Genomic DNA, 27,099 nt, shown 5'->3' on the forward strand with positions numbered 1-27,099 from the left:
TCTGTCTATGAGCTGTTGTAAAGAACCATGGTGACAGGTGTCTTATGAACATCTGTCTATGAGCTGTTGTAAAGAAGAACCATGGTGACAGGTGTCTCCTGTGTACCTGAGCTGCTCAGCTGTCCTTGGAGTGAGTTCTTGAGGTTCCCTCTGATAAAGTGGCTCTTTCCCGTGTCTTTCCATCCTTCCCTGGGATTCCTGCCGTGGTTATGTTGGTTTCCCTATACCCTTGAAACTACCTGAGTGGAGATAGACTTTCTTTTTGGTTGCTAGCTCCAAATGGAGGCGTCTTGTTAATTATGAAAGTTTTCCCTTTAGCTTAGGCTTGTCTCATTTAGCTCTTACAACTTGAATTACCCCATTTATGTTAATCTACGTTCTGTCACATGGCGTTGCCTCTCTTTCCTCTTGCTGGTGTTTCCTCTTCCGGTTTCCTCTCTGTCTGGCTGGTGACTCCACCTTTCTTCTTCCCAGAGTCCCCTCTGTCTCTGGAAGTCCTGCCTAACCTCTTCCTGCCTAGCTATTGGCCATTCAGCTCTTTAGTAAACCACTCTTCACAGTGTAAACAAATATTCTGCTATATTTGAGCACCCTGAAAACTCATGCATTGGCTTTGTGTGTCAGTCCCTCAGCTGTAGGCTAACGAGGGTGGGATGTATCTCTCAGGTTCACTATTCTGCTTCTGACTTGGCACAGAGCAGGGGCTCCAGAACTTTTTCTTGAGTGAGTAGTGATTTCTACAATAAGAAGTTCAATTGTAGACCTGTGATCCCAGCATGTGGGAGGCAGAAGTAAGAGAACCGGAAGCTCAAAGTCATTCTTGGCTACATAGAGAGACCAGCTAGGTATTTATAGGAGACATTGTCTCAAAAAATTAATTAAAAATGGAATTAATTATGTAATGTTTTCCTTGTCTCTAAAACGTGATTACAGATTTCTTAAATTTTACACAAGTATTTAAATGAATCCTTATTATCATAAGGCAGTTTTTTTCTAAGAATCTAGAACTCTCTTAGCGTCACCTTGAGGTGACCTTTATATATTTCTATCTTTAATTTTTGTGCCCTATTTTAATATAGAAGCATGTATTGGCCCATCTGCCTTGGAAATTGAATTCTTAGTGAGTACATGGCTTTTCAGAAATTTTTTGCTAGGTTTGTCATGTAACAGTATAGGTTTAGGGTTTTGACTTTCGTTTCTCTTTTGTAAGAAAATAAAGGTGTTATTTTTGCAGGGAACCAGTTTCAAGCAAGCTACTTCTTACAGCCGGAGCTCACGACATCGCAGCTGGCCTTCAGAGATCTACTGTGGGATGCTAAGGCAGGCACGGTAGGTGTGCTTACCGTTGGTCAAATGAGAACGCCCAGTGTCTGTCCTGTGACAAGCATGTATATAGCATGTAAAATGGAAATTGACAAATGCATTGCAGAGAATACACTGTGTATTTCTGAAAGATACTTTATGATTTGAACTTTGTATCTCAACTTTATCTTCCTTTCTCTTTTATTGTTGTTTTCTCATTGCAAAAGAAATAATTCTAAGTTTATATTTTTAGTACATTTATTTATTTTACATCCCTGCCTCAGTTTCTCCTCTCTCCTCTCCTTCCAGGCCCTATCCCCTACCCCTCCCCTCTGTTCCCAACCCCCAATCCTTTCCTCCATTTCTATTTAGGAAAGGGCAGGTCCCCCATGAGTATTAAGAAAAAATTACATATCAAGTTTCAGTAAGACTAAAAACCTCCCCATGTATTAAGACTGGACAAGATGACACAGTATGAGAAGTAGGGTCCCAAAAGCCAGTAAAAGAGTCAGAGACAGCCCCTGATCTTACTGTTAGGAGTCCCACAAGAAGACCAAACTACATAACTGTAACATATATGCAGAATGTCTAGATCAGTTCCTTGCAGACTCTCTGAAGACTCTAGGAGCCCCTATGAGCCCAAGTTAGTTGATTGTGTTAGTTTTCTTCTGGTGTCCTTGACCCCTCTCGCTCCTACAATCCTTCCTCTCCCCTCTTCTACACGGTTCCCCGAATTCCCCCTATTGTTTGGCTATGGGCCTGCATCTATTTCCGTCCTCACTGATAACAACTGGGCCAGGCATCAGTCCGGTCACAGTAGGCAGACAGTTCAGACGGCTTATCCATTGTTGCTAGGAGTCTAGGCTGGGGTCCTCCCGTAGGCTCCTGAGAGTCTCCTGTCCTAGACTTCCACTGGACCCTGAAATGACCCCCAGAAGTCCTCTCAGCACTTTCCCCCTCCGTACTCCCCCAGCCTGATCGCTCATGTTCCCATCCGCACCCACCCTCAGTCCACTTACAGATCTCTTGTTTTTCCCTTCCCAGGGAGCTCTAGGTGTCCCCTTTAACCCCCATTGATACCTAGCCTGTCTATGTCTGTGGATTGTCATATAGTTATCCTTTATTTTACAGATAATATCGACTTGTGAGTGAGTACATATCATGTTTGCCTTTCCCAGATTTGGGTTACCTTGCTCAGGATGATATTTTTTTTCCACTTCTATCCTTTTGCCTTCAAATTTTCTGGTGTCCTTTATTTTAACAGCTGAGTAATACTCCATTGTGCAAATGTACCACATTTTCTTTATATTTTCCTTGGTTGAGGGATGTAACATGAGGGGGCATTCCACTTCCTGTCTGGTTTTCCCGCCTACACCTGAGGAACAGACATCTAGGTTGTTTCCAGTTTCTACCTAGTACAAATAAAGCTGTTATGAACATAGTTGAGCAAGTATCCTTATGGTATGATGATTAAGCATTCTTTGGGTATATGCCCAAGAGTGGTATAGGCCCAAGATTGGTGTGGCTGGGTCTTGTGGTAGATCTAAGTTTATATCTTAATCATTCTTTAATTTTTTTTTGAGACAAGATCTCACCATTGTGCTCTGGCTGTTCTATCATTTTTTTCCTGAAGAAATAAATTTTATCTAAATTTTATGTGCTTGGGTGTTTTGATTGCATGTATGTCTGTGTACCACATGCATGCCTGATGCCTGCAGAGGCCTGAAGAGGAAGTTGAGACCCCTGGAACTGGAGTTATAGATGATTCTGAGCCACCCTGTAGATGCTAGAAATCTAATTCCAGATATCTGGAAGATCAGCTGGTGCTCTTAACCACTGAACCGTCTCTGCAGCCCTATCTAGCCCTCTATCTCTTAATCACTCTTTACCTCAATTTTTTTCATATGCAAAAAGGGAGTGATTAATAATAATAGCAATAATTCTTTCAACAGAGTTATTGTGGGAATTGAATGATAAAGAACAATTCTGGGCACATAGGAACTCAATAAACATTAGCTCAATAAGCGTTAGTTTTGAAGTTTGGTGAAGTACCTCTGCTGTGTGATATTACTGGGGAGATATTTCTGTTCACCCCAGATAAAGATGCCCATGACAGACCAAAGAAATAATTCTGTGGAGTCCAGTGTGAACCAGCCAGTCGATGGGGCCACTTCAAGAAGAAGCATGGGTGCCTTGTGTAGCTGTGTCCCTGAAAAGCCCCACCCCAGCATGGGTGCTGACTTAAGAAAGCTGCACTGGGAATTGTCCTCCACAACCGCTAACCTACAACTTATAGGCAACCACTCCACAGCCTCAGAAAGGGATTGTCCTAAATAGGGTTTCTGTTGCTGTGATAAAACACCCTGAACAGAAGCAACTTGGGGAGGAAAGGGCATATTTCTTCTTAGAATTCTCAGGTCACCTCCAGCACTGAGGGAAGTCAGGGCAGGAACTCAAGGCAGGAACCTGGAGGCAGGAACTGAAGTCGATGCCTCAGAAGAGTGCCGCTTACTGGCTTGCTCTTCATGGACAGCTACCTCAGCATAGCTCACACACATTTTATAGGAATGACTGGAGACTATAATATACTGATTCCATAGTCAAATCATTTATTTCACCTGTGAGTCCTTCCTGCATGTCCTTTTTATTGCAGTTTGTAAGTAATTAAGAAAAAATGCAACTTTCAAATATAGCTGTATGAAAATTTACCTCAAATGACTGTTTTTTATAGTAAGTGTACTTCACTGAAACCTGTGTATATGTTTGTGTAAAATTCTTGTTTTTTAAAATCTGTATGTATTTTCTTTTTATTCCTTTGCTTGCTTGTTTTTAAACAGGGTCTCATGTAGCCCAGGCTAGCCTTGAACTCCCAATCTTTTTCCTTCACCTCCTAAGTTCTGAGATTTCCAGAGTGAATTGCTACCTAGCTTTGTATTTATTTTCTTAAGCTCCATTTATAAAAGATGTTTTGTAGCTGGGGTGGTGATACACGCTTTTAATTCCAGCACTTGGGAGGCAGAGGTAGGTGGATTTCAGTGAGTTTGAAGCCAGCGTGGTCTACAAAGCAAGTTCTAGGACAGCCAGGACTGTTATACAGAGAAACCATCTTGAAAAACAAAAAAGATGTTATGTAAAATTAATTGATTTTATTATAAATAACAAATCATAGTAATAAATTTTGTGCTTAATTTTCCTTTCAGATTATGTCAAGACAAAGTCGTGTTTCTTTGATTCTGACCCTCTGGAGCTGTAAAATGATTCCTCTCCCAGGAACAAGCATAGAGGTTCTTAGTAGACATGTGCGCCTCTGTCTATTTGATGGTAGTAAGGTAAGAACCAAGTCCACTGGAAGCTAAATCAAGTCACCCCAGGATAAGGGGAAAGGATTATATTAGCACCATGTAATATATATATATATATATATATATATATATATATATATATATATATATATATATATATATATATATATATAATACATACAGTATATACACATTAAGGCTTCTTGCACCCATACTGGTTCTGATTATGTAGGTTTAACTCCTGGTTCACTGAGTTGTCCAGCGTGATATTGGTACATCACTGGCGATGTTATCTGAGCTAATGTATCTAAGGTACTAATGCTTATCTCCTACTGTTATACCCAGCCCAGGTCTTAACTCTAGTATTGAAGTATATAGTATTATATATACGCTGATATAACCAACACCTTAAGTAAGAAAATAGAGCATTGCCATGTCTATACAAAGCTTTCCATTCTATTCCTCCCTGATTCTAGAGACTGTTTTTCACATAGTACCAAAAAAAGTCTGAATGATTATTTTAAAACAAATATATCTTTTATGAGAAAATTCTTAGTGCCTAGATAGAAATTTGTAGCTTTAACTGCAAATTCTCAGAAGAATAAAGACTCAAAGTAATTTGTCTAAGCTACCAACTTAACTTAAAAGCCTAGGAGTAGAAGACTGAGTTAAACCAGAGAGGGAAGACCCATGCAGAATAGGCCCGGCACATTCCATAGACTTAGGTCACAGGCTGTATCTGGATGTCTCTCTCCCACCCACCAGTTCCACTCAGAGGCTTGATATTAATTATATAATATTTGCTAGCTTTTTCATTTAAATTAACCTATATCTATTAACCTAATTATTGCCATGTGGCCATGGCATTACCAATCTGCTGGCATGTTATTCCTTAAGCAACTGGATGATGCCTCGCTCCAACTCCTCCTTTTTCCTGTATCTCTGCTTGGATTCCCCACCTAGCTCTGTCTTGCTTTGCCATAGGCCAAAGCAGCTTTATTTATCAACCAGTGAGAACAACACATATTCACAGCATACAGAGAGACATCCCATAGCATTTCCCCTTTTCTGTCTAATCAGAATGAAAGGGGAAGGGAATGTGAGCTGAGTAGCAGCATTCTCTGTTCCCTGGTAGAGGTTACAGTGTGACCAACTGCCTCAAGATCTTGTGGCAACATCTAGAGGTACTTTCTTACCATCATACTCTCAAGCAGTGAGCCAGTGAACCCGACCTTCCTTAAGTTTCTGTGGCTGGTTATTTTGCTGCAGCAGTGAGAAATGGAACAGCTCTACACAACACTAACAGAAAGATAAGTAGAGAAATCCTGCAATATCTGGTGGTCAGGACAGCCAAGTGTCATTGTGAGCTGAACAAAATGAAGAGCCAGCTCACTTAGGACTAATCAGCTCCACCATTTGCTGGCATAAGACCTGACCAAATGATATGGCCTTGCTCACACTGACCTCAGGGTTGATGTGAGGACTAAGTGAGTTAATATGAGTGAAACACTTAGGACTCCACTCAGCACAGGAGAACTACATGGACAGGATTGTTGAGGGATGATGGCCAAAACTTAGGAGGGTGCTGCAGAGGGAGATGGAGGAGGTGAGAATCAACCAAATGTGCTGGGCTAGATGGGAGGGCAGAGTGTTAAGCAGGCAGGTGGCCTTCAACTTTCACATGTGATCATGAGTTCATCCTTCATTGAATGTGGAATGTCTAATCGTGATCCTCATTTCCACACCTCTGTATAGAACCACTGCCAGCAAGTGTCACCGGTGACCACTGGTGACCAAAAGGAGATGAACTGCCGTTTGTTTGCTTATTTGTTTGTTTTAAAGACAGTCTCCCAGATACACCCGGTCTGGCCTTTCACAAGAACTAGGAGGCCAGCTTTGTTTGTTTGTTTGTTTGAGACAGTGTCCTGCCCAGGCTAGGCTGGAAGTCATCCTCTTGCTTCTGCTGGGATTACAAATGTACACCACAACATCAAACTTTAGTTTGAAGTTTAATTTTTTTATTAATACATGAAAATAATAAAATTTATGACAAAATCATAGATAGTAACTCATAAAACTGATTTATATCAGATTTTATGTTTTAGGTGTGTCTAGTAGGAGCGCACATCCTCACACTGTTTATTCTTCCACGAGAAATCTAAGACTGCTGCAAATAAGAGGTGCTGCTGTTGATACCAAGCAAGAATGTGGCACCTGTGGAGACATCCCCCCCACGACCCCCGACACAGCCGAAGTCTCTGAGCAGTTCACTAAAGGGCTCTGGTGCCCTGGGTAGCGGGGAGATGGAGAGGAGCCCCAGACTTTCAGCTGGACGCCTCATCTTTGCTGATTTTCTCTTGGTAGAAATGGAGCTCAGGGCCTCCCGCGTGCTGAACATATGCTCTGCACTGTCCCCACCCTCAGCTGGGTGCTCGGTTTTCTCTTCCTTCTAATCTTTTGTTCTTCTGTTATCTTTGTCCTATATACACACAGAGAGGCAGAGACAGAGAGAGCACACGTCTGTGCTGTCCAGTGCGGCACACTGTTGATGTCTTGGGACTCAGAAGTGCAGGAGTCTCAAAGGCTCCCACAGTGTGGTTTCAAATGAGACAATCTCATTTCAGGTTCTGAGCAACATCCATACAGTCCGAGCGGTCTGGCAGCCTAAAAAGCCCAAAACATGGACCTTTTCTCCCCAGGTAAGTTATCTGCTGAGTGAGTGGGTTTCTTTACCTGAGAAGTGTATGATCCAAATGAGGCTCCCAAAGTGTGGTACATGGAGCGTGCAGTGCATAGAGTCAAATGGAAATCGTTGTAGTCTTTGTTTTTCTTTGCCAGTTTTGGCAAAAATCCCTCAAGCCCTCAGTCCCTGGAGCTGTGATTTTTGTGAGTTGCCTCTCAGTGGATTTCAGTGTTAGGAAATGTCCCTTGATGGAGCAGAAAGCAAGAAGTTAAGATTAGGATTGGGGTATTTTTCAGAAATGAAATCTTGCAACTGTGCTAATGGCACCTGTATTTTCCTCAGATATAAATCAAAGGCAGCACCTCAGGGCCTAGTGCATTACACCCAGGTCCTGTCAGGGCCAGGATGAGGTTAGGGTTTCAACCGCCGAGTCAGTTCCATAGACACTAGTGAGTTAAGGCTGTCTTCTTGTTCTTTTCACGGTACTGTTTGTGGTTGACTTTTTTTCTACCTCCAAGGACTCATTGTTGAGCATTCTCTGCCCTCCCACAACTCACTCCCTTGTTCCACTGTACTCTGGAAGCCCTTCATTTCCCTTCCTCTTACTGCGTCAGGTCTTAGCACAAGACAGAGGGTCAGGGAGAGGGCACAGGCTATGCTGGAGGCTCAGCCACTTCTCTTGATGTGGCATGTGTCCTCCTCTGTGGCACAACTCATCAAAGCCCTTGGTTCCCCTCACACCTGCCTCTAGGGAGCACTGCTTGTCTCCTGGCTCAGACCTTCACTGTTTGCCCCCTGTGCACATGCAGTGGTAAGGGTAGGGTTTTCTGTTTTCCCAGGATATGAGTACAGGCTACTGGGAAGCGTGGATGAGTATGAGTGAGCTTCTTGAATGAAACTGAGCACGCACTCCACGTGAGCTAGTCATGTGGGAGCTCACACTAACACCTGTGAATAGCTCCATATCCACTACTGAGGGACACTGGCCACGGACACACATGCACTGTGGTATTTGTCCTTGGTGCTGCCTGTGAGTTGGGGTCTGTGGACCATTTAGGTAGAGTGGAGTGCTTGTGAGGCTCCAAGGGTGTTGGAAGCATGGTGGCAAGAGGAGGGGAGGGTTCATCCCACAGGCCCAAGGGAGACTTTGAGCAAGGGAAACTAAGCCTTGGGGAATGGGTAGGGTTTCCTAGGCAGGAAAGGGGGTATGGTTGTCCGGGGAGATGGAGTGGATTGAACAAAGGGAATGGGATGTCTGTAAGGCAGGAATAATGACAAGTGCGCATTGGTCTTGGCTTTAGCTTTGCTTGCAAACAGCAGTGATTGTGTAAGGGAAACATGCAGGACTGGGGACTAGCTTATAGTAGTTTGCTTCTTTCCCTGCTCTAAGCAAAAAAATCAAGAAAGTTTAAGGTAATTTCCCTGTCAACAGTGAAGCTAAATGTTTCTACTTCCAGCCATTGACATGTGAACCTGGTCTATCTACTTTCTATAAAGTTTTTTTTTATTTGTTTTGTTTACATTTGTCTGTTTGAGCACATCCGTGTGGGCATATATATGAACAATATATAAGTGAAGGTCAGAGGGCAGCCTATAGGAGTCAGTACTCCTACCATGTGGGTCCAGAGACCAAACTCAAGTCCGCAGGTCTGGCAGCAAGCCCTGTACTCACTGAGCCATTCCCTTGCTCTCCCCCCATCTCCCTCTATTATAACTCAAAGGCATGAGCTCTTGCAGACAGATGAGACTGGAAGCCTTGCCCGTTCTTCACTTTCGCCAGTAACTTTGGTTTCCTTATCATTCTAGGTCACTGGCATCTTGCCATGCTTGCTCGATGGGGACTGTTTCATCAGGTCCAATTCTTCAACTCCAGACCTTGGGATATTATTTGAACTTGGAATTTCTTACATTCGCAATGTATGTCACGTTTGAAAGACAAACTATTCTGATGCATCAAAGGGGAACAATTAGAAATGTGTCTGATAATAGAAGCCGTGTTAGCCACACTTCTGTTGCTATGGTTAAATGCCCTGACAAAAGCAATTTAGGAGAAGGGTTTATTCTGGCTTACACCTCTAGGGACTCACTCCATCGTAGCAGGGAAGACAAGCCAGCAGCAGAGGGAGGCAGACCATGAACAGGAAGTAGGACTGGACCAGAAACCTCAAGGCCCACCCCGTGGCCCACTTCCCTTAGCATGGTCCAAATCCCAAATAGCATCACCAGTTGGGACCAGGTATTCAAACACACATGCCTGGGGGGGGGGCATTCACACTTTAATCTCAGGGGAGGGTTTCTGTGTATCAGAAATTGAACTATGAAGGAACTGGCGTGATGATGGTTGTCGTTTTAAAAAAGTATTTATTTATTCGTGGGTACACCATGGAGGTCAGGGAACAGTTGTAGGGTCAGCTCTCTTCTTTCACCATGTGATCCTGAGCATCGAACCCCGGTCGTCAGGCTGGCAACCGACCCCTCGGCTCACTGAACCTTTGCACTGCCCTGGTTCCTGATTTTTATGCGGTGCTGCTAAGTGGTGTTTAAAGCAAAGGGGTATTTGTTGGCATTTATAGCCTCACTGAACCCCATTTGCTTTTAAAGAGCAAACACTGATAAAGTGTGGGACTTTCCAGAGGTAATTAAAAAGCCCTGAGGATATTCTGGTGTGTGGGGGGGGGGGGGGAGTCATGGGGCGGGGAGTTCAATCACCTCTGCCTTCCAGGAGCCAAATCCACTTAACTTTGTAGGTCACAGTTCTTGCTCAGTGACTTGAGAAAGTGGCAAGGGAACATGAGAAACATGTTTTAATGTTTGTCACGAGAATACTAAACCCTGCGGTGTCCACCCTCATTAGTGACTCTGCACATCCATATTCTGGTCATAGCTTGAGAGGTGTAGCGTATAAGCCTGGCCTTGCAGCTAGACAGAACTGTCACAGGAAGACCGTGTTCATTTACCACATCGTCCTGTGCATCTTCAAGACAGGTGGGTAGGACATGAGAAGAGTCAAGCGAGCCCCAGTGGTCCCTGGCAATTGGCAGGAGGGTTGAGCTTCCTAGCAAGGGGATTGTAGACAGAGTTTCTCTGTGTCTCAGTAGCCACTTCCCAAATAACCACTCAGAGCCTTAATATTATTTATAAATGTCCAACTAGTAGTTCAGGTTTATTACTAATTAGCTATTACAACTTAAATTAACCCATATTTCTTATTTAAGTGCTACCATGTGGCTCATGGCTTGCTGCCTCATTTCGTACATGTCCTGATCCTTCTGGCTGGCTGGTGACTCCTCTGACTCCACCTTTCTTCTTCCCAATGTCTTTAGTTTGGCTCTCCTGCCTAACCTTATTCTGTTCAGCTATTGGCCAGTCAGCTTCTTTATTAAGCCAGTCACAGTGATATATATTTACACAGTGTAAAGGAATATTGCACAGGGGATCTTTGAGTTATTGATTCCTCTATTCCATCCCCCTGTAAAGCAAAGCTTCAGAGTGTCATATAGTATCCTGCAACTTGACATTGTCTCCAAATTATGTTAGCACTAGAGACCCAATAGCAACAGTTAGCTCAGGGTCAGGTTTAAGGGATTGTCATTTGAAGTACCGCTTTTAACATCTGACCTACAGGTAAAATGAAGCCCTGGCATGTTACAGCTTCTTTTCCTTGAGGGACAGCTTAGTCCTCAGAGTGAATGCTAACTGCTTATGAGTGGTTATCTCAGACACCATTCTCTGTGCCTCTTTTATTTCACAGTCTACTGGGGAGAGAGGAGAGTTAAGCTGCGGCTGGGTATTTCTGAAGCTTTTCGATGCCAGCGGAGTTCCTATTCCAGCAAAGTAAGTGGGCTTATTATCCCTCACAAATGAGCAACTTTGTAGAAAATTCCTAGGGACTATCCTCCTCTGATTTATTCTGTTAATAGCTCAACAAGTTTTGGAAAGAGGGCTTTTCACATTGATCTTGGTGTTTGAGAAAGGATGGAGACCAGTGTACATTCTCACCCAGTAAGAAAGGAGTGACTTGGAGATCAGTGTTTTAAAGGATACTTGCACGGGCTGTCTGCTGAGGACACTCAGTCTGTAGTCCTTATGAGAGCCCTGCACTCAGCACGCTGCAAACAGAGCCTGGCGTCCTTCAGAGAGGGGGCAGCTGAGTCATCTGCAATCCTCTGCCTTCCCAACAGGCAGGATGCTGAAATCACAGTGGCAACAACTTTGAACAAATTGAAGCCGTAAGAGAAGCCTGGGCCAATGCCTATGTTCCACACACAAGGGTGAGGGGATTGCCTCCCCATCTCAGAAGCTAACAAGAAAATAGACAATCACAATTTTAAATTGGGGTACTAAGTCAAGGATATAAACAGTTACCTCAGAGGAGGAATACAGACGGACAGACAGAGGGACAGACCTAGACTAGGATTCTGGGTGGGAAGTTCTACCATCCAGAGCTTTGGACCCAGCTCTTCCTGGGTGATTGTTTATGTTCCTTAACATCTCAGGTCTCAGTCTCCTCCATCTTTAACCTGGAGATTATTTCCTATTTCAAAGCCTCTTGTGAGGATGGCTATGCAACACTTCCCTCACAGCCTTCTCAGCTCCGGCCACGGTTATCTGATGTCACCCTTGCAGGAGGAGAGGGCATTTGTCACCAGTGGATCTTTATGGGAACCCTGATATCTTACAATTTCTTTTAAAAAAAATGTGTTATACTTAGTATACATAAATTGTAATATATTACAATATAGCGTAGGGTTATATTGTGCTTAGTAGAGGAAATAAGGAGACATGTATGCCTACCTGTCCGGAAATGGAGTCACAGCTATGTTGTGTGGAGGAAATCGCAGACTGATATGAACACTGTGACTCCACTTCGATTCATTCAGAGCTGTGTGGGTGGATCCAGGTAAACACCTCCAGAGAGCAGAATGGCGAATAACTTTTAACTTCTCTGTGCACACATAAGTTGTCCTCCCATAAAAGAGAAGCACATGGGAGCCAGAGGGCAGCAAGTCAGAGATACAGCGCTTACCTGGCAGGAGAGAGGAAGGGAGGAGGAGGAGAATGCAGTAGAAGCTAATAATGACTTCAATGCATATAATGACTCGATATATTTGAGAAATAAGAGTCATTTATTGACATATATCATTTTAGTGACGTCAGGATCTAGCTCTTCATGTGGAAAATCACCCTTTCTGCATGCAGTTAGTACTAAGTGGGGGGCATATGCCGTTGCGATGCTGCCCATGAGAGAATCGGCAACTTGATTCTTGATTCCCAATGGTTGGATAAAGTACCCGAGAATACCTTTGTCCTGAAGCATATGCCTGGCTGAGTCTGGTTCGCGAATGCCTAAGACACGGACCATCACGTATGCTGTTCTTTTATAGAACATATGAACTCTTCTTGAATGGTGGCACTCCTTACGAAAAAGGTGTTGAAGTGGACCCTTCAGTGTCCAGAAGAGGTACAGTCTATGTGTAACCCTCTGTTAGGGGCTTCTTAACCCCGGAATTCTGCCACAAGCAAGTTAAAGGAAGGGGGTTTTCTGTGGTCACTGGCCCTGTTGCTCTGTGCCTGTGTTAGCAAAGAACAGCATGGTCAAGTATGTGGTAAAGAAGTCTTTCCCCCATGATGGCTGGAAACAGAGCAGCAGCAAGGGTCCCTCTGTCTACTTCATAGGCACAGCCCCAGGGGCCTAATGTGTCCCTGAGGGCCCCACCCTCAAAAGGTCCCACCACCTCTTCTTTACAGGTCTTTTTTGAAAAAAAAAGATGTAGTGTGTGTGTATGTGTGTGTGTGTCTGTGTGTGTGTATGTATCTGCATGTATGTCTGCACATACATACGTGACATCTAAACCCAAACTGCATTACCCTCCTTTCCTTCAAGCTAAGGCAGGCAGTAGAGCTGTGAGAATGTCCCTGTGTCCTAACAAGACACACTTTCTGCTCTGAGTCACAGTCCTTAATGTGACGTTGTATGGAAATGGAGCCACTTTTATCTAAGTGTGTGTTTTTTGTTAACACATCTGAGACTTTATATTAGAAAATTGTGAAGAATGGCGACCCTGTCTCAGCTCCTTTTTATTGGACCTGGATCAATACTTGGTGTTAGTTGGGATTTCTATTGCTGTGAAGAGACACAATGACCGTGGCAACTCTTTTAAAGGAAAACATTTAACTGGGGCTAGTTTATAATTTAGAGGTTAGTCCATTATCATCATGGTGGGGAGCATGGTGGCATGCAGGCAGACATGGTGCTAGAGAAGGAATTGAGAGTTCTACATCTTGGTCCACAGACAATAGGAAGTGAATTGTCACACTGGACAAAAGTGTAAGCATAGGAGACCTCAAAGCCCACCCCCACAGTGGCACACTTCTTCCAGAAAGAACACACCATCTCCAGAAAGGCCTCATCTCCTAATAGTGCCACTCCATTTGGGGGCCGTTTTCTTTTAAACCACCACTGTAGTTCATCTTGAAAGGAAGACAGGGCAGTACTCAAACAGGGCAGGAGCTATGGAGGGGTGCTGCTTACTGACTTACTCCTCATGGCTCACACAGCCTGCCTTCTTATAAAACCCAGGACCACAGCTCAGGGAAGGTACCACCCACAATGGGCTAGCCCTCCCCCATTAGCCACTAACTGTGAAAATGTCATGTAGGCTTGCCTGCAGCATGATCTTACGGATACATTTTCTCAACTGAGGCTCCCTTCTCTCGGATGACTCTAGCTTGTGTCAAGTTGACATCAAACTGCCAGCATAATACTCGTGACAAATATAGAATGAGTAGAAAAAGCTAATTCAAAGACTATTTGAATGCACGCGAAGTTGCCCTCCAAAAGAAACTGAGTGCCCTTCGTACCATCCACCCAGCAGTGTTAGTACCATGCACCCGGCAGTGTGCTGGGGAAGCAGGAAAATGGACAGTAGGATAGTGCAGTCATTCCTCATAGAGTGTCATACGGTACCTTGGCATGCCTCCACCATCTTGGTCCTGGCTTGGTGCTGTAGACCCTCACCACTGCCCCATAGTATGGGGTCCCACCTTTCAGAACAAGAGGGCTTTGGAGTCTGTGGGTCGTCTGGGTCTACCTGGAGCCAGGCATGTTTTGTCAGCTCCCCTTCTTCATGTCACAGAGTACCTGTCACGGTGCCCTGTGAGGGTCCTCTGCAGACACATAGGCGTTCATGTCCAGACAGGCTCCGGGAGGTAGGCGGTGACCATTGCCTTTCATGCAATCCAGCACCATTGGCTATGGGTTCTCACTCAATATTTGTTTAAATGAACTCTGTCCCAAGCACTTAAACTCTGTCTCCATGTTCCTGATGCCTTCGTAGCCCAGGGCAGTGTGTTCCCTCAGATGATAAGCATGCTGAGGCAGCCTCAGCTGCTGGTGAAACTGCGCTCTCTGAACCGGAGATCAAGGGCCATGCTCAGGTGAGTGGCTGACCTGCCTCCCTTGGGGGATAACTGGAGTGGGGGCTTCTCCTTGACTGTTGTTAGTTCCTCTTTGCCTCTTTGAGTACTCCTCCAAAATCCAACAGGCAACAGAACAGTCATACAGCTTAGATTCACTTCCTCTTCAGGTGTCTCAAATGGTGGATGTCAGGCCAGGAGAGATGGCCCAGTAGTTAACAGCATCGACTGCTTTTCCAGAGGACCTGGGTTTGGTTCCCAACACCCAAGTCAGGCAGCTTACAGCCATCCATAACTCCATATCCAGGGAACCCAATGCCTTCTGACCTCCGTGGGCACCGGCACACGTGATACACAGTTATATACACCTAGGTTTTTAAATAACAGATATCATGTTAGATAATTTAGACTCTTGAATAGACAGGTCTTACCAGTGTAGTCCTATCCTAAGGGGTCTTCATTTTCATATTAGGGTTAGGAAGACATAATTCATGTGTAGTAAAATTACCTTTTTATCAAGCAGTTCTCAAGTCTTGACAGATGTACATGATGATGTAATAATAGTCCTTGCAAGCACTATGGAGAGCATCTCATTCTCTATAAAAAAAAAAAAAAGAGTTCTCTCATGTCAATGGGCTCCCACCCCAGCCTCATGCAGACACTCATATGTCTTCTTAGCACTTTTCTGTTTTCCAAACCCTCATGAATGGTACTGTATAATCGGAATCTGGTTTCTTTCCCTCAGTGATACGCACTGGAGGCTCAGCCATGCTGTGGGTGTGTTGGTAACTTGGTCCTTTTCATTCTAAATGGCGTTGCCCTTTATGGATAGGTTACTCTTGACTTATCCATGCATTACCTGATGTTTCTAGATCTGATCAGGAATAAAACTCCAAATATTGGCATATAATATTTGCATATGTCTACATTTCCTATGGGTAAAAACACCTAGGTGTGTGTTAGCTCGTAGGACTGGGGGACTTTGAAGGGTTGAAGGAAAGGGACTGTGGGAACCGAGGAAAGGGAAGACAGCATAGAGAACAGAGCCTGCTGTAGAGGGCCGCCCTGCCAGGACCTGCTTGTTGCTCCCCAGTCAACATTCCTGTTGTCAGCAAAATAGCTTCTCACATCAAAGTGCCTGCCACTAAGCCTGGCCATCTGAGTTTGATCCCCAGGGTCCACCTGATGGAAGGGGAAAACTAGCTCCTAAGGGCGTCTTCCTTTCCCCTGTCTACATGCTGCGGCAGACATACCCACACACACACAATAAGTGAATGCTAGAATTTAACATTCTTAGTGAAGTAGGGAAGTGGAAGAAGGCTTGGCCTGCCCCTCCAGGTTGTGCTGTCAGCCCGGACAGCCCTGGTTCTGGCCTCGTGCTGACATACGAGGTATCCTTTATAGTTCAGTCTGTCAGCAACCATTAATAATGTGTTCATGGGGATTATTTACTCTTGGCTTTTTAAATTTTCTTCTCCTTAGATACTCATAGAGCCTCTAATCCACCCACCCTCCCCGCTTTTGGCCAGTCTTTGAAAAATTGTTCCTTTTCAAGGTGAGGAAGACAAATGCCTCACAGTAGCAGCCTTTGTGAGAGAAAAGCCAAATCCTGTCTGTCTTCACTCCCCCTCTCACTGCTCCCCATCGCTCACCTGTGGCCAGACTCCAGGGCCCATCAGTGACCATCAGGGACTGCTCTCAATGCTGCTTTCTAGCCTCAAATTCTGCTTCTCAGATACTCTTTCCTGTCTCAGGATCAAGACCTCTGTGTGGCCAAGGTCAGGAAGGCATCTATCTCTGTGAAGCTCCAAGCACTGCCCTTGGGTTGTACAGTCATGGGCAAAAGTCCATAGTCCCTGCCTCCCCCACCCCCCAGACGTCAAGGACTAACTGAAGCATGTTAAATGCAGCTCACAGTAGGCACAGAAATGGATGTGTGACTTAATTTCTAAGTAGAAATTTTTCTGCTCATATCCTCTTGAGCTTTTCAAGGTCTTCACTCCGGCTGTCCCCAGCTCTCCTGCCTGTCTGCTGTGTGTACCTTTCTTTGACCCACAGACTTGAGCTGGGTCTTGAAATTGCCGTTCTGCTGTGAGCACCTTGTTGGTGTGATCCAGTCACTGGCCGGCTCTCGTGGAAACCAGGCCTTGGACTTTCTGGGGCCAGAGGATTATGGGCTGTGAGACGTGTGCTGTGGGTTCAAGGGGAGGGGCTGGGCACCAGCATGTGAGCTTTGCACAAGTTCTCTGTGCCTCCACACCAGGGAAGTGAAGACGGGCAGGGCCTTCCTGTTAGGCAGCCTCACTTACCTGACAAGCCACTCCCCATGGGTTCTGGAAAGGGTGATGTACTTAACCAGCTTCACCTGTGGTTAAGTACAGTTCTTTTCTGCTCAGTGCTGAGAGATGCTCAGTGAGGCTCTTTCCATTATGCCAAGAAGCATACGACCATGGAGGCATGAACACTGACAAGAAGCCCAGTTTCAATTTTCACTGGTGCCTGCTTTCACCCAAGACCCAGCTGCAGCTTGCTTGTGCCCCCTCACTCATCCAGCATTTTTGCATATGCCCTCGGTATCATTTGCATATCATAAGACATGAAAATACAAAGTGCAGACCCATCTCTGTTGCTGTTGTTGTTGTTGTTGTTTTGAAACTGGGTTTCTCTGTGTAGCCCTGACTGTCCTGGAACTCACTCCTTAGATCAGGCTGGCCTTGAAATCAGAAATTCTCCTGCCTCTGCCTCCCAAGTGCTGGGATTAAAGGCGTGGACCACCACTGCCCAGCTAAGACCACTTCTTGAACCAGTTTCTTTGAACAAGGAAGGGCCCTGACCACTGGGCCCATAGACTCAGTTGGTGGTGAGCATATTACCTGACAGTAGCTCCGTTATTTGTTTGTTTGTTTCTTTTTTTCTTTCTTCCGTCCTTCTTTTTCTTTTCTTTTTCTGAGATAGGGTCTCTACTATGTATCTGTGGTTGTCCCTGGAACTCACAGAGATCCACCTGCCTCTGCCTCATGAGTGCTGATATCAAAGGCGTAGACCATCCTTTTCCAAAGGAGCTTAGCTTTACTTTGGTTTGACCAAAGGCAGACTTCTGAGGTCCTGAGGAGAGAGGGTTCTGAGTTCTGGCTCTTGGGGTTCTGAGTGTCAGGATACATGGATCCAGAGCGGTGGTTTGTATCAATTCCTACAAAGATGTTGAAGATATTTTCTTTCGTCTGTTTGATGCATTCCTATCCTTTCTCTCTTTTACTTATAGTCTACTCTTGTTTAAAAACACAGTAGGAATTTTACTGCTGGATTCATTCGTCACATTTCTAGCACTCCGTTCCTGTTTGCTGGTTTCCAGGTGGAGGTTGAGTGAAGCGTGTTTTCACTTCTGCTCAGCCTTTAGCTTAGCCTTTCTGGTCATCTTAGTCCTGGAAAAAATGAGAAAATTTCTAAGAAAAAAAAGTGAGACACCATTGCCTCATGGAGAAGGGAGGTGGAAGGAAGGGAGTACCCACGCCTTCCAGACAGATGGAAAAAAAGGGGGCAATAGGAGGAAGGAACGGTCCACCCTTCCCCTGGCAAAATCAGTGGCAGGTCTTCAGCCTGAGCCCTGTACTTGGCATTCCATGGAGTACTTCCCAGAGAGGCCACAGCCAGATGGAGACTAACTACCCGTGGGAGTCACAGCATGGACTTATAGGGCATGGTGGCGTTGGGGCACCATAAGTGGTCCTCAGCAATCAACCTATGAAATCTAACTTGAATTTATACTAAATCAGTATTTTTGCATGCTCAGTGAGCCAGATAGTGCATGTGACTATGGTCAGACACCCTAGGAATGCAGAGGGAGGGAGTGGTTGGGGTGCTCATCTACATTCCTTGAAGTTAGTTACTCGTGGATTCCTTTGCTCCCGCACACCAGCCTAACGGCCACACTCACCTCCCCTTTCAACCAGCCAGAAGTCGGAGCATTACCTGTGTGATCATTGTCTCTTCTAAAATTCACTGGATATTAAAATAAAGGAAGGATTAATTTTAAAAATTGAGGCCGCCTTTGTAACCTTTGAATTATGTTTTCCCTGAGTCTAAAGCAAGCTTCTTAATAGATAGCATATGGTTGGACTTATCTTTTAAAATTCTTTCTTCCAATCTGTACATTTTGACTGGGGAGTTTTGATCCACTTACATTTAATATAGTTGCCCATGGGAGTGTCATCATTTTGATATTTTTGTTACTTATCTTCTGTGTCTTGTAGCTTTTTTCTTTCATATTGTTTTCTTTTTCTGTTTAATTGATTTTTTTGGCACTGATACTTTCCCCTTTCTGTTTCCATTTGTGTATAGTCTGTAGATTGTGTATGTTTGTTTGTACACGTGTGTGCACGTGTGTGTGTTTACCATGGAGATTTTTTTACATATTACACCCAAAAGTTATAATCTATTTTAAGCTGATACCATCTAAACTTCAATATTAAGTTGTTGTCTTTTATGTTTTTGAGCCCTTGCTGTATACTAGACACTGTATTGAAAGCTACACTTGCTTCATTTTAATCCCTTCAGTAACCTGAAATTCGAGTATTACTCTTGGCATCGTACAAATAAAGAAACAAAAGCACACCGAGAGTGATTAATTAATCCCTCATCTGACTGCTAGGAAATAGCAAAGTCAGGATTCAGTTCAGATCTGACATGCCTCCTTTGTCCCACCCAGTCCGTGAACAGTCTGAACTGGCATTTCCTCTTCTTCCACCACATCAGTCTTGGCAGCAGCATGCTTTTGTTCAAGCTTGTAACTCTCTAGTCCCTTTCCAGAACAACACTTTAATGACTTTCCTTTGTATTTGACATTTAACATGGGTGTGTGTGCATGGGAGCACAGGCGTGCAGCACAGTGCTGAGACCTAGAGATGTATATCTGAGGGGCCGGTTATCTCTGGCTTAATGTGCCCGAGTGTGAGCTTAGTTTTCCTTTAAACTGCAAAATGTTTTTTTTTCTAATAATAAAAGTTGGAATTTCGTAACACACAGAAGAAGCCCAGGAGGCTGGGTTGAAAGGGTCTGTAATGGGTGCCTTTCTTCTCCCATCAGCCTGCTGCCCGAAACCTTGGTGGGGAGCATGTGCTCCGCTCACCTACTGAAATTTTACCGACAAATTCTTGGAGATGTGCTCCTGAGAGACAGGACGAACCTGCAGAGTGCTGGTAAGTTTGGGCTGTTTCCTGTGGGTTGGTGCTGCAACCCTTGAAGGTATGCATTCTGTGCCAGCCTGTATCTCCTGCCTACAGATGTGGCACATGGAGTAAGACATTAAATAGCACCGGGGCCAACACATCACTTAGAAGCGGCTTTGTGAGCTCAAGTGTATTCAGTTCTTTCCGACTTCTTTTCCATTCTGGGCCTTTAAGATCCTGAGCCTATGTAGAAACAGTTTCCTTTTTGGTTTTGGAATCAGCTATTTTCACCTGTGACCCATGCATGTCATCTTATCAGGAAGAAACCAGAGTCATACCAAATAGCTGTTCTTTTTTATTTGTTTATTTGTTTGTTTTTCAAGACAGGGTTTCTCTGTAGCTATCAAGCCTGTCCTGGAACTAGCTCTTGTAGACTAGGCAGAATTTACAGAGACTCGCCTTCCTCTGCCTCCCGAGTGCTGGGATTAAAGGTGTGCACCACCACCACCTGGCTCAAATAACTGTTCTTAAAATAGTGAAGTATATCCGTGGATCAGTTGTAAGTCAGTAAATCAAATAGTGTTGTAGTTTCTATGCACTATTTTTATTCTTGGTACTTCTCTTTCATTGTATGTTTGTGTAGTGTATGTAGACACGAATGCACATGCATGTGGAAGTCCAAGCTTAGTGTTGGCCATCTTCATCCATCATTCTTTACCTTATTCACTGAGGGAGGGCCTTTCAACTGAGCCCAGAGCTCTCCCACGTGGCTTGACTGGCTAGTGGGTCCACCCTCTACTGGAATGTGAGTAAACTGTATGCCCAACTGGCATTTGCTTGGGTTCTGGAGAATACAGACTCCAGTCCTCATGTTTGTACAGCACGTGCTTTAGACATTCATTCAGCTCCCCAATCTTTGTTATTTGAATTCAAAACTTTTTTCCAAGTAAAATATTAAAAATAATTTTAAAAATCAACAAACTGTCATACATGAATGAACTTTCCAAGAGGAGTGAATGTGCTATAAGAACACGCTAAAGTAGAACATCTTAATCTTTTGTGTATCACCAAAACTCTAGAAATCAGTAAGTGTCCAGATACCTGTGGCCTTCTGGGTATATGATGTTGTACCATTGCGAGTAAGTGAGAAAAGTATGGTTGTAGTCCCCCTAATGGAGCAGCCAGGCTTCAAAATAAAATAGCGCAATTACACCCTTTAGCCTTTTAGACTAATTAATTGTTCGTAGGAATCATTTCTGATTAGAGTAACTGATGTGCTTGGAGATCCGAGGCAAGAAAATGCATCTGTGCTGGCAAGATCGAAGTTGAGGGTGGGCAGGCATGGATGCAGCAGCAGAAGCATGGCCGCCCTGTGCTGCCTCACACTGTGAACAGTTACGTTCCCTGTTAGAAAGCAGCCTACAGCAGAGTCTTGCCCCAGTCATGTAGAACAGAGTCAAAGCCGCACAGAAAGGTCTAAAGAAATCCTTGTAACTCCAGGGAGTGACACTTGAGCTCTAACCATCGCTTACCCTTGGATTTAACAACTGGGAGCCGTCACCAGCGTCACTGCTCAAAGGCAGGCTTACTGGCTGTTCCCAGAGGCAGGGAGGTCATTCTGGCTGTGGTTCTCTACTGAGGCACAGGATGGCAGACTGTATTGCACTCTGCATTCCAGAAACAAATGCCACCGTTTGAATCCATGTGTTGCCTCTGTGGTGGCATCAAGAGGAAGGGCCTGTGGGAGGAGTCAGGGCAAGAGCACCGCCTATGGCCCTGCGAATGGATTCCAGTGTCTTTGTCCAGGGAATTGTAACTGCTCTTCCACCTCCCTCCACCCCCTTCTACAGAAAACACAGTGTGGCCACCCTCATTGGACACCTCGTTTCAAAACTTCCTAAGGTCAGATGTAGAGACACAGAGAGATTAAAGAGGAGGGCTCTGAGCCTCTGAACCCTCCTGGAGGTCAAAGTGTGTAAAAAGTGCTAGCAGCAAATAACTGGCATAATAATTTTAAGATATACTGAAATAAGATACAGTCAAATCAGAAAGAAGTTTGAATTCTTCCTGTTGTGTGTTTCAGATTTAATTAGTCATCCAGTGCTGGCCACCTTCCCGCTGCTCCTGGAGCAGCCTGACGTGATGGATGCTCTCAGGGTGGGTACCATATACCATGATGAAACCTGCTGTATCCCAGTATCTCCCAGTCCCCATTCATTGTCTAGCAAACTCAGCCTCATCTTCCCAAGCGTGGTGACTATTACTCCCAGGTACTACCTTCCCTGATGCAGTGGCATGTAAGATGCCCTAGAGGATGCTGGGAGAGCAAAACTCCAGAGCAGTCTGTGTTCAGTCAGCTGAGCTTCAGGAGAGTCGGGTGTGCATAACATTCTTTAATTGAATTCAGCAGCTGATAATAAAGTGAACAGTTTGAAATCTCTGATATGCAGTTGAATTTGAATCCCTAAAGCTGATGTTTTATGTGTCTCAACCTGAAGCATTAGGGTCAGCCTTGTGACCATGCAAGGCTCGTACACAGATAATACGGCAGGTGCCAAAGCTGAGTTTGTTTTGGAAGCCTCAAAGATTTAACGAAAGCAGCAAATGACGATCAGGACTCTGCCTCATTAAGGATCCTTAGGTGAGAAGGACCTAATGAAAAGCTGGGGCCTCAGTTTGACCTGCTGACAGGAATGGTGTCACAGGTGTGGAAGGATCAGCCGAAACTTTGAGGCAGATTGGATCCAGTTTGGTGTGAGATATGTGGAGGGGCCATGGGTGGCCAAGGTGAGAGGCTGCATGTGGAGAGCGAGGAAGGCAGGGGGTGATGGGCCACCGGGACAGTCCACTGAAGGATGCTTCCTCATGTCCAGGACGATTGTGGCCATGTCAGCTGAAAGTCTTGCTAAGAGTGATATCACAAGACAGGGAGGCAATCTTCTAGAACAGACCCAGAAAGCACGAGGGCAGTTTTAATGGGTTTTATTCATAAAGTAAGCTGTGCCCAGTGTTCCTGGACCCAGCTTTCTTGAAGAGCATAGGAGAACTTCCAAAGGGAAGCCATGGTTCAGTTATAATCCCATCTCGTGGCACAACAGTGGACTTTTCTGGTTGAAGACGTATTTTCTGGCTTTAATATCAGAGGAGCCTGCACAGCAGAACAAGGCTATTTTCATATTGGAGTCTAGAGACAAAACAACAGGCCCACAGCAAGCTGAGAATCTTAACCGATACAGGACGGGCTTGGAAGAGGGAGAGGGCCAGGTGTACTTTGCAAGTAGAGGTCAAGAAAGCTGGCAGGCTTCCCAGTGAAGGTCTGAGAAGCAGCCTGGGGTAGGATATCTTCAGTTGTTTCTCACTAATGGTAGCCATCCAGCATGATTCCTTTCCATAGTTACCCGAGGGTAAAGGCTGATAAAAGGCTACTTCTCTTCTAGAACCATCTGGAATGAGAGGCTTTCTCTTCTGCTCTTTGCCCCTGTAGGAAAGGGCAAAGATTGATCTTGGGATTTACAGTGTCTTTGCCTCAAGTGCCTTATCACTTCTGCTAACATTTCCTTGGCCCAAACCGGTCATGTGATCCTCTTAACTTGAAGGGACCTGGAAAAGATAGGCTTCTGTTTGATTCAGAAGGAAAGGATTGGGTCTTGGCGAGGTCGCAGTGACCCCCACGCATGCTTTCTATGCCCACCGAGTCCTTCTGTGTGAAATCCTGCACTGCTTTCTGTGAACTAAAAGCTAAAGTCAAGTCTTTGCACCTTTCTGACAAACAGTTGGCGGTTTTCCAGACAGTGAGTCTACGTTACTAAGTGGTTTTCACATTAAGCCATATTGTCTTTTAAGATTTACATTTGAGGTAAATGAGTCTCCTGGCTTTACTTAGCTGAGTTTAGTTTGTGATTAGTGTCCTGATAATAATGACACCTGGTCTGCCATAAAATGCTGTGTTTCTGGAAAGAGTCTCATTCTAGAGGCAGGAGGTTGGGGTATCACGGTTCCAGGAGGCAGAAATAGCCCTGCCCATACCAAAACTTCATGGTCAGTTCATCAGCACATCTTTCCTCCAGGAGATGAAGAGGGGGTCTCTCTCTCAGCGCCATGTGACCATAGGCACCTGTCCTACCCAGGAGGGGCTGATGCTTTTAGGTTACCTGTAGAGTTCAGTACTGATAGGTAATTACCTATAAATATACACAAATCAACCCTGGACAGTCAGCCTGGAGGCTGGGCACATTTTGCCAGCCTTACAGACTGCCAGGGACCTTGCTTTGCCAAGGTCTTCAGTTCATCCCTATGTGGGTTCCGCTGATCTCTGGATTCTCTGTTTAAGTTTTGTGAAGCCTGTGGACAGGCTGGAAATGTTTACTTGCAGATCCTCCTTCTGTCACATCCCACCATCACCAGTGTGCCAGGCAGAGTCCCTGGCATGCATGGGGTAGTTGGCAGGGCTTCCTATTTTTGTTGCTGTTTCACCTTGGAAGCTCATGACTTCTAGACCTTGTGTGTGGTTGGCAGGCATTTGCTTTACCCATTCTTTTGATAAGTTTGTTTTGCCTTATAATAACCACAGGTTTCTGAGGTGTCCTTTGCCGATGTGCCTGCCTTCCCTGTCAGGCTGGTTCTGAGTTGCTGGCAATAGTGTTGCCTCTTGTGTATTAGATTCTGTGCAGCAATTCTGACCCTGCCCATAACCTTAACTACAGGGTGAAGTTGCAGAAGGTGTTGCCAGGACTTGTGAGTGGTCTGACTAATACGGCGTTTCTGTTTTCTTCTTTAGAGTTCATGGGCCGAGAAAGAAAGCACACTAAAACGATCAGAAAAGGTAACGATTTTCACACTGACCTCGAGACTGATTTTCCATGCATTGTAAGAAGGCCTCTGCTTTAGGGAGGCAGCCCCGGGTGTAACGCCTTACTCAGCTAGACTGTGCACGTCAGTGTGGCTGCACAAACACGGTCTAAGAAAGCAGCATGTTTGCCCTAAACAAGTCAGGCATTTCAGATCCGAGTTTTACTTACTGAAATAGTCTCTAAATCAGTCTTGCAGTTAGCTAGCAAATATCCTCTGTTTACACACCTGCAGAAACATGGTCTAGCCAGGCAAGCCTGGCCTTGACCAGTGAGGCGAGATATCACTGCCAGAATCCACTGAACAGAAAATTCGACAGGCGTTTTCTGTTTAAAACCAGGTAGTGACTTCAGACAGGCTTTGCAGGGCTCGGTGTCTCTCTCACAGCAAGGCTACTGTCGTCGGGGGGAAAAGCAGCCATAGACAGCATGTGAAAGCCCGAAGCTCTGTGTTCCTACGAACATGCGCTTACAAAAGGAGGCAGTGGCCACATCCGACCCATGTGCCCCAGCCCATGTGCCACATGTGCCCCGGACAGCTATGGGTCTGGCCCCACACAAAACTGTAAACGCACTTAAAACACTTAGATTTTCTGTTGAATTTTTTTCATGGTTTTCAAGAGTTAACTTTGCAGATGAAGCAATTGTGTCCCAATGTCAGAAGGCTGGATACACCTGAAAGTGTTAATTGTTTATAAGAAATGTAAGAGGAAAACAAAAGAACAGAAATAAAAAAGGCTACACCTTGGTCAGGAGCAGGAACTGCAGCCATTATGTCTGTACCTGAGCCTCCACATGACGGGTAGCACTGCACCTACCCAGTCTGCAGCTCTGGACCTTTCTAGAGCAGCAGTGGGTGAGTGCCGCCCCATACACGGTGTGCCCGACCTTCCGTGTGAGCAGCGGCTGCGTGTGCTCTGAGATCCCCACCCCAGCCTGTTGACTCTGTCTAGAGAGGGTATGATGCCCTCAGGACTGAGGAGCCCTCACTCCTCTCCAGTAGTCTCCCCTGCTTGGGCCTCTTTCCTCCAGATCCCACAGAATCCTTGCCACTTCTCTTTGTTTTGTTTCTTGAGTTAAGGTCTTCTTATTAAGGCCCTTTGCTGGCCTGGATCTTGTTAAGTAGACCTGTTTGACCTAGAACTCAAGGAGATCCACCTGCCTCAGCCTCCTGAGTGCTGGGATTAAAGGCATGCGCCACTGTGCTCAGCCCCACTTCTTTCTCATACCGAGACAGTTATTTCCAGCAGATTATAATCCAGCCAAGCCTGTACATACACCTTACATTTTGTGTGTATGTATATGTGTGTCTGTGTGTCTGTCAGACTAGAGTCGACTGCAACATTTTGTCTCCTTGATGGAACATGTGATGTTCTCAGTGGTGCTTAGGAGACACAGGCTGGTCTCACAGAGCCACTGCAGAGTTCTTAGGGAGAATCCCTAAGCTCTACTTCGCAGTCAGACTCTCGCTCCCACCACTCAGGGCCCATTCCCTGCGAGGTCCTCTGTCCTATTTTTAGCTGGCAGCTCACAGGGTTCTTTACTTTGAGAGCAAGTTCTTTACTTTGAGGAGATACCAGTCTCCTCATAGCTCCTCTGTGGTGATGTTTTCCCAGAGAGACCAAGAGTTCCTGAAGGCCAAGTTCCTCCTGGTCTACCATGACTGTGTGCTCCCTCTTCTGCATTCTACCATGCTGCCCCCGTTCAAGTGGGCCGAAGAGGAGACGGAGGCTGTGCGAGGGAAAGTCATCGCTGACTTCCTCAAGCAGAGCAGAGAGAACGAGGGCTCCCTAAAGGCTCTGCTGTCACCAGATGGGGTCCACAAACCATTTGACCTTTCAGAGCAGACCTATGACTTCCTGGGAGAAATGAGAAAGAGCTCAGCCTGACAGCGGCCACAGCCCCGCTCCCCACTGGACCCTGGGAGCTCCCCGTGATGACTTGGCTCAAATGGCAGAACCAAAGGAAATGGACTGGTTAGAACTTAGATCATATTCTTTTGTGTACAAATTCTATTTTCAAAGAAATATCTAATAATTTTGTTGTTTGTGAAACAATAAAATACATTTTATAAAGAATGTTGTTATATCTTTGAATTATTTTCAAAACACCAACTAAAGTGTCAAACTGAAGGTATAGGTGTCTACAACAGCACAGCTTTTATCAAAGGCAAAATTAGTGATTATCCAAGAAAGTGATAATATAATCCACCAACTGGAGGAGATATTTCCAAGACATAAGACTGATGCAAGTTTAGTGTCCAAGGGCAGGGCTCTGTGATAGAGTACTTGTCTCATACTTTGCCAGGCCCTGGGCTCCAACCCCAGCATTGCAAAGACAAACAGTCTAATATGCAGAATATATAAACTTTGGGCTATTATTGA

The 27,099-nt window shown here is 45.1% G+C and overlaps 1 protein-coding gene and 1 long non-coding RNA gene across 5 annotated transcripts in view; one reads left to right on the plus strand and one right to left on the minus strand.

Moving 5' to 3' along the window:
* The window catches only part of Nphp1 (nephrocystin 1), a 52,205-nt gene extending 25,412 nt beyond the window's left edge, over positions 1-26,793 (plus strand). For 3 of the 4 annotated variants that reach the window (XM_048459821.3, XM_048459822.3, XM_087911223.1), the window contains 11 exons: positions 1,235-1,329; positions 4,503-4,631; positions 7,229-7,303; positions 9,094-9,204; positions 11,039-11,121; positions 12,672-12,748; positions 14,625-14,724; positions 19,786-19,898; positions 21,952-22,025; positions 24,646-24,690; positions 26,332-26,793. In XM_048459821.3, coding sequence (XP_048315778.1) covers positions 1,235-1,329; positions 4,503-4,631; positions 7,229-7,303; positions 9,094-9,204; positions 11,039-11,121; positions 12,672-12,748; positions 14,625-14,724; positions 19,786-19,898; positions 21,952-22,025; positions 24,646-24,690; positions 26,332-26,604 — 1,175 coding nt within the window. In that variant the 3' untranslated portion in view covers positions 26,605-26,793. The remainder of the gene's footprint in view (positions 1-1,234; positions 1,330-4,502; positions 4,632-7,228; positions 7,304-9,093; positions 9,205-11,038; positions 11,122-12,671; positions 12,749-14,624; positions 14,725-19,785; positions 19,899-21,951; positions 22,026-24,645; positions 24,691-26,331) is intronic. The other variant, XM_048459823.3, reaches the window with a different exon arrangement.
* LOC146892569 (uncharacterized) lies at positions 10,419-16,931 on the minus strand. The gene is made up of 4 exons (XR_015739093.1): positions 16,356-16,931; positions 15,212-15,300; positions 12,082-15,071; positions 10,419-11,476 (listed from the first exon to the last, which is right to left on the minus strand). It is a non-coding gene; the product is annotated as an uncharacterized LOC146892569 (long non-coding RNA).
* Positions 26,794-27,099: the final 306 nt, after the last annotated feature.

The sequence above is a fragment of the Myodes glareolus genome, chromosome 10, assembly GCF_982192425.1.
Source record: "Myodes glareolus chromosome 10, mMyoGla1.1, whole genome shotgun sequence".
NCBI lineage: Eukaryota > Metazoa > Chordata > Mammalia > Rodentia > Cricetidae > Myodes > Myodes glareolus.